Source organism: Ictidomys tridecemlineatus, chromosome 9 (assembly GCF_052094955.1).
Source record: "Ictidomys tridecemlineatus isolate mIctTri1 chromosome 9, mIctTri1.hap1, whole genome shotgun sequence".
Lineage (NCBI taxonomy): Eukaryota > Metazoa > Chordata > Mammalia > Rodentia > Sciuridae > Ictidomys > Ictidomys tridecemlineatus.
The window spans coordinates 97813263-97827917 of record NC_135485.1 but is presented as its reverse complement, the minus strand read 5'-3'; the positions used below and the strand labels follow the sequence as shown (position 1 = coordinate 97827917).

Sequence of the window (14655 nt, the reverse complement as noted above, 5' to 3'; positions counted from 1 at the left end):
CAAAAACCCCACCCCATCCCCCCAAAAATCATACAGCTCTGCTCAACTACTCAGCCTCATTGATCACTGCAGTCTTGGTGGTATATTGTGAACTTAAGATTCCCCAAACATACGGTCCTATCAGTGAAGGTCTGTGTGGTGAGAAGACATGACCAGGTACTATAGCCATGGGGAGGTAGTGTCAGAATTGGTTGAAATAGGAACAGATCTGCATGAAGGAACCCATCTAGTTCTTTCATCTGGTCCTGCCACACAAAGAATTGGAGATCTGGGGACAATAATTGCTCTTTTGATAGGAGCAAGTATATGTCAGACTAGAATCAATAAATGATTGCTAGCCATTTTTAAGCTAAGATATAAAATTAAAGTCTGATATAAAATGTAAATTTCAAAACAGGAGATATTTCATGGTCCTTGTATATTCCAGAAGTAGCAGTGATTTGGATAGACCTGGGTCCTTCCCCAATGTGATTTCTTTCCATAAAGTTTTTCACTGACTTTTTAATTCTAATATGAAATCTCAATCTGACATTAAAGCAATGGCAGTACTTTAGATCTCAATGACCCAACCAGTTTATTTGTTTTAAGTGATTTAATTTTCTGGTAATATATTTATATTAATAAATTAAAATCATAAAGAAACACATAAAATACAAGTGAAAGTTTAGAGTAAAAGGCACCAAAAGTGAATAAAAAGTTAGCACTCAAGGATTACTGACTAGAATTTGTGATTTTTAATTTTTAATTTTTTTTTTAGTTGTCAATGGACTTTTATTTTACTTAGTTATATGTGGTGCTGAGAATCAAACCCAGGGCCTCACACATGCTAGGCAAGCACTCTACCACTGAGCTATAACGCCAGCCCTGTGATTTTTAATGTCAAATCAAAAGTAAAAACTCTAATGCAAAAAAAGGTTAATAATAAAAATAAATTCACAGACAGACCAAGTAGTATTATAATCCTTGGCTTCACTAATCATTAGGAAATGAAAATTAAAATCACAATGAAACACCACTCCAATCCAACAGGTTGACCAAAAAAACCCATTTTTTTTTTACAGATAATGTTATGTGCTGAGTGTTGCATTTCAATTTGCAGCTGAGAACATAAATGAGAATCACCACCTTAGAGAAAAAGTTGACAGTATCTACTATAGTTGTAGATGTACACACCAGAGACCCAGAAAATAAATTTCTAGGAATTTTTCCTAGAGAAATTCTTGTCCATGGGCTCAAATATGTACTAGTTATAACACTGTTCATAAAATCATTTAAAAGTTTATGTAATTATTCAGAATAATGGAGAAACTGTGTATTTTCTACTATGATACCATGAAAAGATCATAAGAATTAATGAAGTAAAACTATGTATAATTGCATTAATCTCAACAACACAATCTTGAGTTTAAAAAAAGTAACTTAGCAATTGAGAGAATAATATGTTCAATATGTTACCATTTTTATAAATAATACCATGTATGGTATCAATTCCACACATAAGGCAGTAAAGGAATACAAAATAGATCCCAAAATAATTCTTATCCATTATTTAGGCTAACAATTCCCTTTAAAGATCAAAGATGGGGATCAGGCTTCAATTGTTAGGTAATTTTTTAAAAAATTAAAAAGATTGGAAATGATTAAATATTAATAATTGACATAGCTGGGAGGTTTAAAAAAAACTGTTATGTTACTTTTTATATGTTTCTGTTTGCTTAAACTACTTCAAAGTCTTAAAGAGTAAAAGTTTCCCACTCCTGTAATTCCACTTTGTAAAGCAAATATTTTATTACATTTTCTTCAGATTCTCTCTTTTCTTCTTTCTTTGCTTCCAGCAGCATGAATGGTACTACAGTTTGCTTTTTGTTTCTGGAAACTTCGTATCATTCTTCCAGTTTATATGCCTTTCTTATTGGCTCCATACCATCCCAATTTTGAGTGTACTATCATTTGTTAAACTCCTGCTCTGTGAATAAGCATTTAGATTTTGTTTGCAATATCTCATTGATGGGGAAAACAAGATGCAACAAATAGAACAAAATTTCATATATTTGATTATGGAAAGCAGATTTATCTGCATGAACTTTCTGGTCAGGGACTACAAATATTTTCATTTTTGTTAGATGCTACCATACTCTTTTCTAAAAAAACTGCATTGGTTTAATCCTCATCAGCAGTGGATACAATTTTCCATCTTCCTACACCCTTACCAACATGGATGTTAGGAATATTAACATTTTGAACAACATGAGAATTGAAAATGATTTGAAAGGTAAATAAGTAAAGCTCAGAGGTTATTCAACTTGCACCAAATCTCACAGGGAGGGAAGAGTCCCTTCAGCTTCTGAGATTGCCTTATGATGAATGCAGTTGTCATCGCTTAGGGCCAGAGTCTCCATCCTGGAGGTCTCAGATAACAGACATGTTATCCGAGAAGAGAGCTAAAGGTTTTTGTCTAGGATCGGGTATTTATTGAATGTGGGAGATAAATTCATCTTGGACCTTGAGGAGCCATGTCCTTGAATGGGCTGTTTTTGAAGGTCAGGAGAGTGGGGTGCCTGGGACAAACTGGGCAGGAGTGTATGGCGCCTGCAGAAGAGAATCAAAACCTATATAGATTTCTATCTTGAATATAAATATGGACTTTGAAAACTCTGAGTGAAACGTGTGCTGCACATGTTCGGATATGTCATCGCATCCTTTTTTTTTTTCAGTTCTAAAATACAAGAAGAATGATGAGGATGAATCTCTTAAAGACAAATTATCCAAACTAAATATTCATTCAATTAGCAAGAAATCAAAACGAGTGACAAATCATCTAAAGATTCTGACCAGAGGAGAATCACAGGTAATTTTTCTTTTTGGACCACCTACATTTCCCCGGGGAACATGAACACTGACATTTTTGTGGGGTTTGTGTTTTCTTGCTACCAGGGTTATATCGAGAATGTGGAGAATCAAAGTCAATTACCTTATGCTCTTCCTTTTTTTCCTCTCCTGGGGGAAAACGGGGTTCGGAGTATGGCTGGGGTGATTTTGACACTAACTTAGCTGTGATGCTTCCACTGCAGAGGCAAAGGAGAAAGAAGGACCTGAGGACATGGGGCACCGGGATGCCTCAGGAGTCCTGACACTCACTATCAACCAGCACATAAGCTCCCTCAAGGAAATCTCTTCCTTCCATCTCTATTTCTGCTTTTAAAAATCTCGCTTTCCTTTAGGATTCCCTTGATGTTCATTTTATCTTTATTTCATCTATTAAAAAAAAGAAGGGTTTAGATGCATGAGTTAGTGCGATGTTTTCTTACCCCTTATCATCTGTCTCCCCACTCCCCAGGTGCATGTTGTATTCGTGGATAACTGTTCTTTGTCAGCTGTTTAGCCTGGCTGGAACCACTTTCATCTCAACTCCTAATAAATAATGGATGGATTAGCAAAGTCTCTTGCACTTTAATGTGCTTAAGAAGAATTACCCGAGGAGCTTGCTGAAAGGCAGATTCTAGGCTTTCACCTGCTTCAAGGGTGCAACCTAGAAATCTGAATTTTTACGAATTTTCCAGGTGTTTTGAAGCTAATGGCCTTGAAGTTAGTGATCAATGGAACACACTTTGAGAATCACAAGATAGAAGGCTCATTGTGTCACCACTGTATTACCATGCCGTGGACTTTAGTTGAAATTAGGAAGCACAGTTCTTGGCACACTATATTTGACCTTATCTTTTTTTCCTTCTCATTTGCTTTTTTTCATTACTTAATATCGTTTTGTTTGAACTAGAAGTAACTTTATGGTAGTTAGCATTGGACTCGGATGGATCTATCTCACTATTTAGTTGCTGTGGTCTTTTTTCCTTCTTTCATTAAGTCTTTGTAGTAGAAGTGGCTTCTTCCTTCAAGTGTCTAATAAATCTGCTGTCTAGCTTGCAGTCTTGAAACTATTCATATTTACAGGAGACAGCATAGGGCAGAAGTTAAGAGCAAGGTCTTTGAAGTTATCTAAATCTTTGTTTGAATTTAATAAATTAAGTTCTCTGCCACTTAATAAATATTTGTCTTTGGGCACATGGCTTAAATTTAATGGAATATCTGTAAATTAGGGATTACACTAGTACTTGACACATGGAAAGGTTGTGACTGTTAAATGAATTGATTCATATATAAAGAATTCACCTAACACAGTGTGTAAACAGTATATACTGGCTGTCAAGATTAGCATAATTATCAGCATTATTGCTTTATATTGTTGTCTTAAATTATTATTTGCCTTTGTTCAGCTATCTTACTTCCCACGAGGGTGTAAACTCATTTATATATGCTGTATTAATCGTGGTGGTTTTTTTTTTTTTACTTTCTGTATTTTATAATGTTTTGACATTAAATACCTTGCTGGTATTTTAGGAGAGACCACCCCTTTCAGGGCTAGGCAATTCTTTGAGAGCAAATAGCTGGGCAAACAACTCTCATTTTCAGATCACCCCATCTCATGGTTCCATTCACATCCTCACCTAAGTCTTACACACTGAACCAATACTTCTCCTGCCCTAACTTATTCTACAGCTAGATGCAAAGTAAAGAGAGATCAGTCCTATAACCCTTAGCCCATGGGAATTATTCAAACCAACCAATCCCATTTGGTTTGTCCTGCTTTGTACTTCCCAAGAAAACCCCAATAAAGACTCTGGCCTAGACTTTCTCTTCACTCTTGTCTTCTGCCACTTGACCAAAACCTGGAACTTCCCCTGTGACCCTGTATGGCATGTGATGACCTGATCTCTGAGACCTATTTCCAAGCCTTGTTCTCATTTTCTTTGGTGACTGCATTGACTTTACCATATGATAGCCAACATGCAACACCATAGCTAACATGTACATTTTTTAGAATACATGGTTTGTATTCACTTCTTTTATCCTTCTAGGGGTTCGCCTGGTTGATTGCATATGGGAGGCCCCTCCTTTTGATATGGGAAGTTTGGGACATTAATGGTGTATGGTAACAGATAAAGGAAAGGACAGTTAGAATGTTTCAAATAAGACAACAATAATAAAATCAAATTGGGAAATTTATTTAAGAAGAGATTATTGTGCCCTATAGGCATATATACATTTGGTATAAATATTTCTTTCCCACTCTTTGGGATTTTATTTCTGACTCAAGACAATTCTATTGAGAAACAATAGGGGAAGTTCTAATTTGGGGCAAGCTTTTAAAATATTCTTTAGCATATTTATCATCAGCTTCTTATATTTTTCAATTGTGAACTAAAAGTGAATTGTAGTTAAAGTCGCCTGAAGGGATATTAATTAGATTTTCCTCCTTAATCTTTTTAGAGGATGTCCTGTCAGCAATGAAGCATTTCACTGTTAATCAGAAAATCAGCTGCATAGGCTGGACTGGAGAAGAGATAAATCTCAAATCAATCAATTTTGCACTTGTCAGCAGCTCAGGTGAAATATTGGTAGAGTTAGGGTTTAAAGCTATTACCCAAGAGGAGGATTCTATTCAATTCATCATACATGTATTGAACTCTCATGTACCATGCACCGTATAAGAGATTGGGAATACAAAGATGAACAGGTGTAGGTTCTGAATTCAGACTGCTTGGGTGTGAATATTGATCTTACCTATAAACAGGGGTAAGTTTCTCTAACCCCTTATGTTAGGATAAAGGCTGTGCATCTGTCGCAGAGAGATTCCAAAGCATAGTAGCTGAAGTCAGGTAGCCCTTTATTTCTTTCTGTAACCAGAGTCTTGAGATGTGAGCAGACAAGCTCTGCTTAATAAGATCCTTCAGGAATCCAGTTTATCCAATTCAGCACAGTGCTTTTCCTAAACACACTGTCTCATCTGTCTGGTTGAGGCTAGGTCATTGCCATGTCTTCATTCAAGTCCCAAGGACAATGTTGCAAGGCTAAGACTTATAAATGAAACACCCAGTCATCCAAACAGTTACATGGGTTGAGCTAGCTGCAAGGAAATCTTGGAACTGTCTCGAGTAGGTCAGCCATGTGTCCTACTTAAATGAGAGGTGTGGGTTCTATCAGTAAAAGGACAATGGAAAATGTCAACAGACTCTGCCACCTTCTGAAGCTGCTGTTTATCTCTAAACTGGTGTTTATCATAATAGCTAACCCACAGTATTGTATAAATATTAAAATGAGAAGGAGGAAGAAAGGCATAGAGAAATTCATCAGAAGAGAGAATTATGTAACTAATTAATTAGGGTTACTAGAGCACACAGGAGGGAGAAATTAACTTTCTACAGTGGGAAGAAGAGCAATGGAAGGACAACTCATGGAAGTAGTCACATATGAGCTAGTTCTTAAAAATAAACAGAATGTTTTATAAGGGAGAAAAAGGACAGCAACATATTCCAGCAAAACAGCACGAGAAAGGATTGGTTATGGGGAAGTAGAATTGGGCAATATTTCTCATAGTGTGATCCTTAAACCTCCTTCTTTAGAGTCATCTGGTTCCAGCCAAGATATACAAAATAAAATATCTGGCAATGTGACCTTGGAAACTGACTTTAAGACTACCTGGCCCAGCATATTGTTATGCACACCAAACTGAGTTGGATCTTGTGTGAATAGCAAAGGACCCTATTACCTATTTGTTCAAAAGTTTGCTAGATCAACAATATTAAGAGGTTTAAAAATAAAACGCTATGATTTTTATTTATACAGCTCTAAGGTCAACTATCTGAAATCAAGAAACATATGAACCAAAACAGCTACAATTATTATCTAGTGCCTAATTGAGCAAGAGTCACCCTGTTCTATGGAACATTTGCATGTTCACATGACTTTCACCAGTCCAGAGACTGGTTCTGATCTTGTCTTATATCCAGTTTGATTGCTAAGAAGTAGCAATGAGGGCTGGGGCTGTAGCTCAGTGGCAAAGTGCTTGCCTCACATGGGTGAGGCACTGGGTTTGATCCTCAGCATCACATAAAAAATAAATAAAGACATTGTGTCCATATACAACTAAAAAATATTTTTTTAAAAAACTCACCTAAAAAAAAGAAATAGCAATGAGCAGGGGTTCAAAAAACAAACAAACAAACAAACAAACACCAGAAGCATATAAAAAACATACTTTTCTGAATGCTAATAGATATTATATGTAAGGTGACAAAAACTAACTGAATTGATGTGATCACCATCATCACTATGAAAATTTATTATTACAGAGAAACTAAGATTATATATCATCTTTCAAATTAAAAGTGATAATTATCACAGTTCTTTAACCATGAACTGAGGTTTACTTTCTAAATAAACTGATGTGAGTCTTCTGAGCAAAACAATACATTTTAGTCCATAGATCAAATTTAGCTATTTTATAAACCCACAAAGTAATATAATTTAAAACTTCAGGGAAAATTCTTATAATTTTACAACTATTGTGACATAGTTGAAGCTGTGTGAAAATCAATGAAGCTGAATCATGAGGCTTTGCGACATCAGATGTGCAGTGTGCCCATCTGGGAAGTACTGCGTTACAATAGTGGGCTATCACAGAAGGTTTCAATATAAACAAGGACTTTTGTGTACTGTGCTGGACCAATATGATCTATCCTGTTTGTTTGTTTTTTCCAAGTATCAGATTCATTTGAATTATGAAAATAAATAATTTCATTTGTATTTTAGGTGAAAGATAATACCTTTAACAGAGAAGAAAAGCTGTTTAGAGCTTTAGAAAAGACTGTGAGGCACTGTGTAAAGAATATTTCATTCTGTCTCCAACACATACAGGTAGGTGAGATACAAGTTGTTGATGTTCCTTCCAGAATGCACTAATTTCCGTGGTTTCTATGAGGAGTATGACGGTTCATTCATTTGTATCACTTACTGTATCAAATTGGGAAGACTGTAAAGTGCTGTGAGGGAGACCAGGACAAGGGTCTGGGTTCTGCTCTTTGACCCCCTATTTGCTCCATTCTCCCCTTTACCCAAATTGCCCAGTTAGGAGTCTTGCTCAGATGATTGCCCCATGGACCACAAGCATTTTTTTTTTTTACAATAAAGATGACATCATTAACTCAAAATTGTGCATTGGGCAGAAAGTTTACTTTATTTGTCTGATTTTACTAATCTCTCTTCCTAATACCTAAAGTAAGTATAAAAATCAATATAAAAGAGAATAAGTTGAACTACAAAATAATATGCAGTTACAATAATCAAAAGCTCTCACACAATTACACCAGAAAACAAAAACATCTCCGAAAATTTCTAGTCCTCTAGGAGGTTGTGCTGACCCTCTTGAGAATCACTGACTTCAACAAACTCCTGTTGGAGTACAGCATGATTATTCTCAGTAGCAAAGCCAGTCAGGAGATTCTCCTAACGGATCTTATCGAGGACACGGTGTCCTAAGCAGCATCTTGACAGTGGTTATGACTATGAGACATAGGAAATTAGTGGAGTTCCATGTAAATAAGTTAATAAATGGCTCCCTTCCTTTTCCAGAAACGTATTCTCTTGCTTATCTGTTTTTGAAGTAGATGCTTGCACACCGAGATGAAGTATTACACCAGCTGAGGGTTAAGGTGACCAGCACACTGATTTGGAGACAGGGTTCCATGTTCTGTCTAAGAGCACCATTCTGTTTTTATTTATTGTCAGAGGCAAATCCTGATTTTACAATTAGGTTTGCTAATCTCTCTCTAAAGCACTGCCTTCTGTGAAAAGGAAACCAAAACAGTTATAACAGCTAGAGGGCAGAGGGGACTGTCCTTTGTGCACCTTTACATATCCTTTGAGGAGTAAATGTCTCTTGGGAACATTTACTGGAAAATCCTGTATTTTAACTGATTGATTCAACAAAAAAAGTGAGAAATCTTCTTTTAAAGAGAGCATGAAATTCACTAAGGAAAAGTGATGATTATATCAAGAGCAGTAATTTTTAAAATAAGTAATCTGTGAATCAAATGCTAAAGAATGGCCAATAAGAACTTCTATGAATCAACAAGGGCATTATACAAAATATTATGAAAAAGTGATGGGGGGAGAAGGAGGGAGAGAGATTAAGTAATCTGATTGTATAAAATATTCACAAAAGTTTCATAGTTTTCCCCGTTTTTTAAAAAAAATTAATTTTTTTAGTTGTAGTTGAACACAATAACTTTATCTTTTATTTATTTATTTACTTGTTTGTTTGTTTGTTTATTATGTGGTGCTGAGGATCAAACCCAGCACCTTTCACATGATAGGTGAGCTCTATGCAATGTCACCATTATTTCTTCTGAGAGATCAAAAGGGGATAAAAAGGGGGACATTTGCATTGGATATACATTTATTTGTAATAACTTCAGAACTTACCTTATTGTTGGGTTTCAGGATGCCATGCCTATTTCTCTCCAGAGTGTGAGGGAGCTCCGGGAAATTTCGTACAACAAAGATGAGGAGGAGGTGGGCTATTCAGAGACTCTGAGTAATGCTCCAAATCCCTGTCATGACTTTGTAAGTTATTTATATTCATAGAAAATACAAGTTAAATAGTGGAGTTAAAAAGAAATGCTGTTTTTCATTTCTTTTTTCCAGAGTGAGAAATAAAATATGCACTAAAGCAAATACTAATGTTAAAATTAGAAGATTTTAATATGGATTTTTAAAAAATTAAATATTTCTAAAGTGGATTAGTTGAGGATTTTACTATAATTGAAATTTAAGACAACTCTGGACTGTGTTCCTAGCAGTAGTTAGTGCCTGTGTAGCTTTTAGGATCAATATTTAGTTGGAGTTTGCATACATTATATCAAGGATTTATTAAGTTGGAAAGCTATGATTTTCTTAACATATCTCTAGAAATGTCTTATGTCCTTACAGAGGGAGCACAGGTATTTTCTGAGGATGTGATTCTTACTAACACGATACACACTTGGCAGCAAAGCTTTCTTTCCGTTAAGAGTCATGTGTAATTTTCTTCTTTTCCATGTTCAAATATTTCTTTTCTAAGAGTTCTATAAAATATGGGCTGGGAATCATAAAAACATGCTTGAGTCAATAAAATATTTGAATGGTAAGCTAGTCTGTATAATACAAATTTTAATTAACGTCTTGAATTTCTATGGTTATTATTATGTCATAGTATATTTCAAGTATTCTATAGAAGGTATAATAGATTCCACCATATTGAAGGTGAACTTTTTGCATTGGTGTAATTTGCACTTTGGTTCATATAAGTCTTCAGAGAAGCTCTTGTATGGGACAATGTTTAGCATTCCCAGCTCACCAGCCTCAAAATATCAATAACATCCCCCTATGTCAAGTCACAGGGAGAATCAATGAATAACTCCACATATTTCCAAACCCTAGGAAGTGATAAACTCCTCACCCCACTAGAAAACCACATAAAAGCATCTTGCATTTCTGGCATTAGGAAATGAAAATTCAGGATTACATCAGCAAATATACATGATACATATACATGATACATGATAAATATACATGATCCGTAGATAAGTTGCTCATGGGTGGGTGGGTGGATGGATGGGTGAGTAGAAGGATGGATGAGTGGATGACATAAGTTTTTAAATCAGAGGTTTAATGGGAAAAGCATGGGTAGTTTTCTATGTATTTTCTGGGTTTAATTACAGAGAGCACATTTTAGAAAAGCCTTAAGGGTTTGCTCTTTAGGTTAATTCAAATCCATTAAGTCAATAAATATTTATTGAGCACTATCTGAGAGCATGGTAGTTTCTCCCTTAGCAAGTCTGCTCCAAAATTCAGGAGAAAGACGAAAAAAGCTATCTTACCTACCTTGCATTACAATACACTAATTAGGCTAAGTTAAAATAAATAATCAGAAAGCTCAAAAAAAGTAACATTTATGAATAATATATAGGACATTTTAAAAATGAAATACTAAGAACTCAAAAATCTAAAGGTAGATAAATTTTTTTTGTATACTAATTTTGTAATTATATTACCTGTAGAATCTGGTCATTTAACAAACATAGTAATTTATACCAGATATAGTAAACAGATTCTTAGTCAAGAGACTCATTAAACAGTATGTATGCAGTTGTATATTGATTATTTTATAAAGTAGACATCAAATCTAATGTGTTGGCTCTTGCTAGTGCCAATAAGAGATTGGTTCCCCTCTCTTTTGGATTTCCCATGAGTTCAGATAAAGTTATCAGGGGGCTTTTAAATTAATTAATACAGATTGCTGCTCAGATGTGGATTTCCTGGGACCTCTTCGAGGGTACAGAAGAAAACCTGCTACCAAATTTTTCTAATGTAGTCCTGTAACCCAAGTATATAGGGTAAAGTAGGGATTTTTTTAATATTTGACCAAAATAATTGATATAAGCAACTTAGAAGAAGAGGTATTTTGGCTCAAGGTTTTAGAAGTTTCAGTCCATGATTGTCCAGCTTCACTGTTCTGGGTCTGGGATGAGGCAGAACCTGATAGCAGAAGAGCATGGCAGAAGAAAACTGCCTAGCTCATACAGCCAGTGAGAGAGGGTGGGGGGGACTGGAGCAAGATTGTCCCCAAGGTACACTCCCAGTAACCTCCTTCCTCCAGCTGTGTTCTGCCTACCTATAGTTTACATCACCTCCCAGTAATCCACTCAGCTATGAATGGGTTAATCCACTGATGTGGTCAGAATCCTCATGATGCAATCACTTCTCAAAAGCCCCACCTCTATACCCTCCTGCACTGGGGACCAAATTTTCAACACAATAAATTTGAGGGACATTTCAGATCCAAACTATAACATAGGGCAATCAGCAAACATAAGATACTAGTGTGTTTCAGAGTAGAGTAATAGAAGAAGTTAAATCTAGGGTGCTTCAATGCCAACACAGGATTGGGAATGAACTCAAAGATTATTTTTTATGATTCAGAGCTAAAAGAGTAACAATTTAAGATACAGGGACCAGCACCAGTTTTAATGTATTTAAATGAGGAAGTGTATATCTCTGGTCATTTCTGTTACAGGAGTAAATACTCATATTAAAGTGTTGTTATCTGTATGGGGGATGCAATTCCACTACCAAAAATAAAGTCTTCAGAGTAGTTAGGGATTTGGGACCACCTTGGGGGGAGTATGTTACAGTCTCTTCTAAGACCACAACTTTTGCCGTCACCAAGTGGTCTCAGTGATATGGTGAATCATTCATTTCTGGTAGTCAAAATTTGGTGATTGACCTCACCCCCCCGCCATGTGTGAAATAGCTCAGGTTGGCTCTGGGATAAGAAAGAAGGGGAAGTGGGCAGTGTTCTGGTGACAAAACCAAATGGCTTCAGAAAGAAAGCTGGAGTTGGATTTTGGGTGACCAGGTGTTTTGTATTTCTCTTCCTGCTCACTCTTCATGTTCCATATTAGAGTCTTTGTTTTAAGTCCTTGAAAAGGTTTAGCTAGAGACAAAAATGATGAGTTTCTCTTCTAACGTGGATGGATGCTGTCCAGGTTCTTTTGTGCTCCTGCGGAGAGGAGGCAAGCTACCCAGATCAATGGTATGGGCTATTCCCTTCTCTGTAATGGGATCATCATTTCTTTTGACAGGCATCTCACTTGCAGAGACTCGTCCTGAACCCCCTGTCAGCCCTGCTGTCCTTATTCCCAGGACCTCAGAAGCTCATCCAGAAACGCTATGACAAACTGTTAGACTACAATAGCTACCTGCAGCGGTCAGCAGGAGATGAGTCAGACTTGGCCAAAAAGGAATATGAAGCCCTCAATGCCCAGCTGGTAGAAGAGCTTCAGGTGTTCAACCAGGCTGCCCGGAAGATTCTGTTGAACTGTCTGTGTAATCTCATCACCCTCCTCAGGAACCTGATGCATGCAGCACAACAGGCTTATTCCACAGTTGTGCCGGTAAGCACAGTACCAGCACCTGGCCACCTTGGCCTCCCAGGTCTGTTAGAAACCACACCTATGAGAATGCAGCCCTGTTCCAAGAGTGCATGTGTGTGTGTGGTCTTCATGTATATGTTATTTAAGAACAGTCGATCAGATGCTTTCTCCTCCTTGATCCCCACTTTGGATCAGATAATTTTTAAAGATACTTCAGTTTCTGTTTTAGGTTATCCGGGCACATCTTTCACATTGTAATCCATAGTAAAACAGAAGCACAGAGATTTTTTTTTTTTTGCTAATGTACTAAAGAAGTGAAAATCACTTTGGAGATAGTTATCCTCACTCAACTGGTTTCATTCTATAGTATATATGTTTTATATATATATATATATATATATATATATATATATTTAAACTTTCGTTTTGAGATATAGAGTTTGTATGTAGTTATAAGAAATCACAGAGATCCTGATACTCCACAATTCCCCAATGGTAACATCTCTCATGACTATGTCTATATTACTGAAAGGTAGAAATGAATAGTGATTAGAGAATTGTCTCTGGCACTAGAATAATAATAATAACATATAATTTTGAATTTTTTTTCCAGGGATTGAACTCAGGGGCACTTGACCACTGAGCCACATGCCCAACCCTATTTTGTATTTTATTTAGAGACAGGGTCTCACTAAGCTGCTTAGAGCCTCACTGTTGCTGAGGTTGGCTTTGAACTCGCAATCTTCCTGCCTTAGCCTCCCTGGCTGCTGGGATTACAGGAGTGTGCCACCACACCTGGCCAGTTTGAAATTTTAATTGTGGTAAAAATATAATGAATTTGGGGCTGAGGATGTGGCTTAAGCGGTAGCGCGCTCGCCTGGCATGCGTGCGGCCCGGGTTTGATCCTCCGCACCACATACAAACAAAGATGTTGTGTCCGTCGATAACTAAAAAAAATAAATATTAAAAATTCTCTCTCTCTCTCTCTCTCTCTCTCTTCCCTCTCTCTTTAAAAAAATAATGAATTTACCATCTTAACCATTTTTAAGTGCAGAGTTCAGAAGCATTAAGTATATTTCCATTGTTATGCAATGCAGTGCCAAGACAGTTTCATCTTGCAAAATTGAAATATACCAATTAAACAAATCCTCATTTCCATTAAACAAGTCCTCATTTCCCCCCCTGCCCCAGTTCCTGGAAGCCATCATTCTACTTTCTGTTTCTATAAATTTGACTACTTTAAATACCTCATATATATCAAATCATAGTGTTTGTCTCCTTGTGACTGGCATATTTTATTTAGCATAATGCCCTTGTTATGGTTTGTGTATGAGATGTCCCCTAAAAGCTCATGTGTGAGACAATGTTAGAATGTTTAGAGGTGATATGATCAGGTTATGAGAGTTGTAACGGAATGAGTGGATTAATCCACTGATAGAGATTAACTGGGTTGTAACTGTAGGTAGGTAGGGGGTGACTGTATGAAGTAGGTCACTGAGGGCATGATTTAGGGGTTTATATTTTATCCCCGGTGAATGGGGCTTTCTCTGCTTCCTGGTTAACATGTCCTGAGCTGCTTTCCTCTGCCACACTATACTGCCCTGATGTTCTGCTTCACTTGGGCCCACAGCTATGGATTGTTAGACCATGAACCTCTGAAACCAGGAGCCAAAATAAACTTTTGCTTCTTTAAGTTGTTGTCTGGTTTTCTGGTCATAATAATGCGAAAGCTAACTAAAATAGCCCTCAAGGTTCATTTATTTTGTAGCATGTGGCAGAATTTTTTTTCTTTTTAAGTCTGAATAATGTTCCATTGTAGGTAGATACATTTTTGTTTATTCATGCA

General features: G+C 36.5%; 1 protein-coding gene across 2 annotated transcripts in view; it reads left to right on the top strand.

The window, feature by feature from the left end:
* The window catches only part of Arhgef38 (Rho guanine nucleotide exchange factor 38), a 127864-nt gene that overhangs the window by 95092 nt on the left and 18117 nt on the right, over positions 1-14655 (top strand). Inside the window, exons 7-10 of one of the 2 annotated variants that reach the window (XM_005339804.3) lie at positions 2715-2848; positions 7648-7752; positions 9337-9459; positions 12519-12830. In XM_005339804.3, coding sequence (XP_005339861.2) covers positions 2715-2848; positions 7648-7752; positions 9337-9459; positions 12519-12830 — 674 coding nt within the window. The remainder of the gene's footprint in view (positions 1-2714; positions 2849-7647; positions 7753-9336; positions 9460-12518; positions 12831-14655) is intronic. The other variant, XM_078021847.1, reaches the window with a different exon arrangement.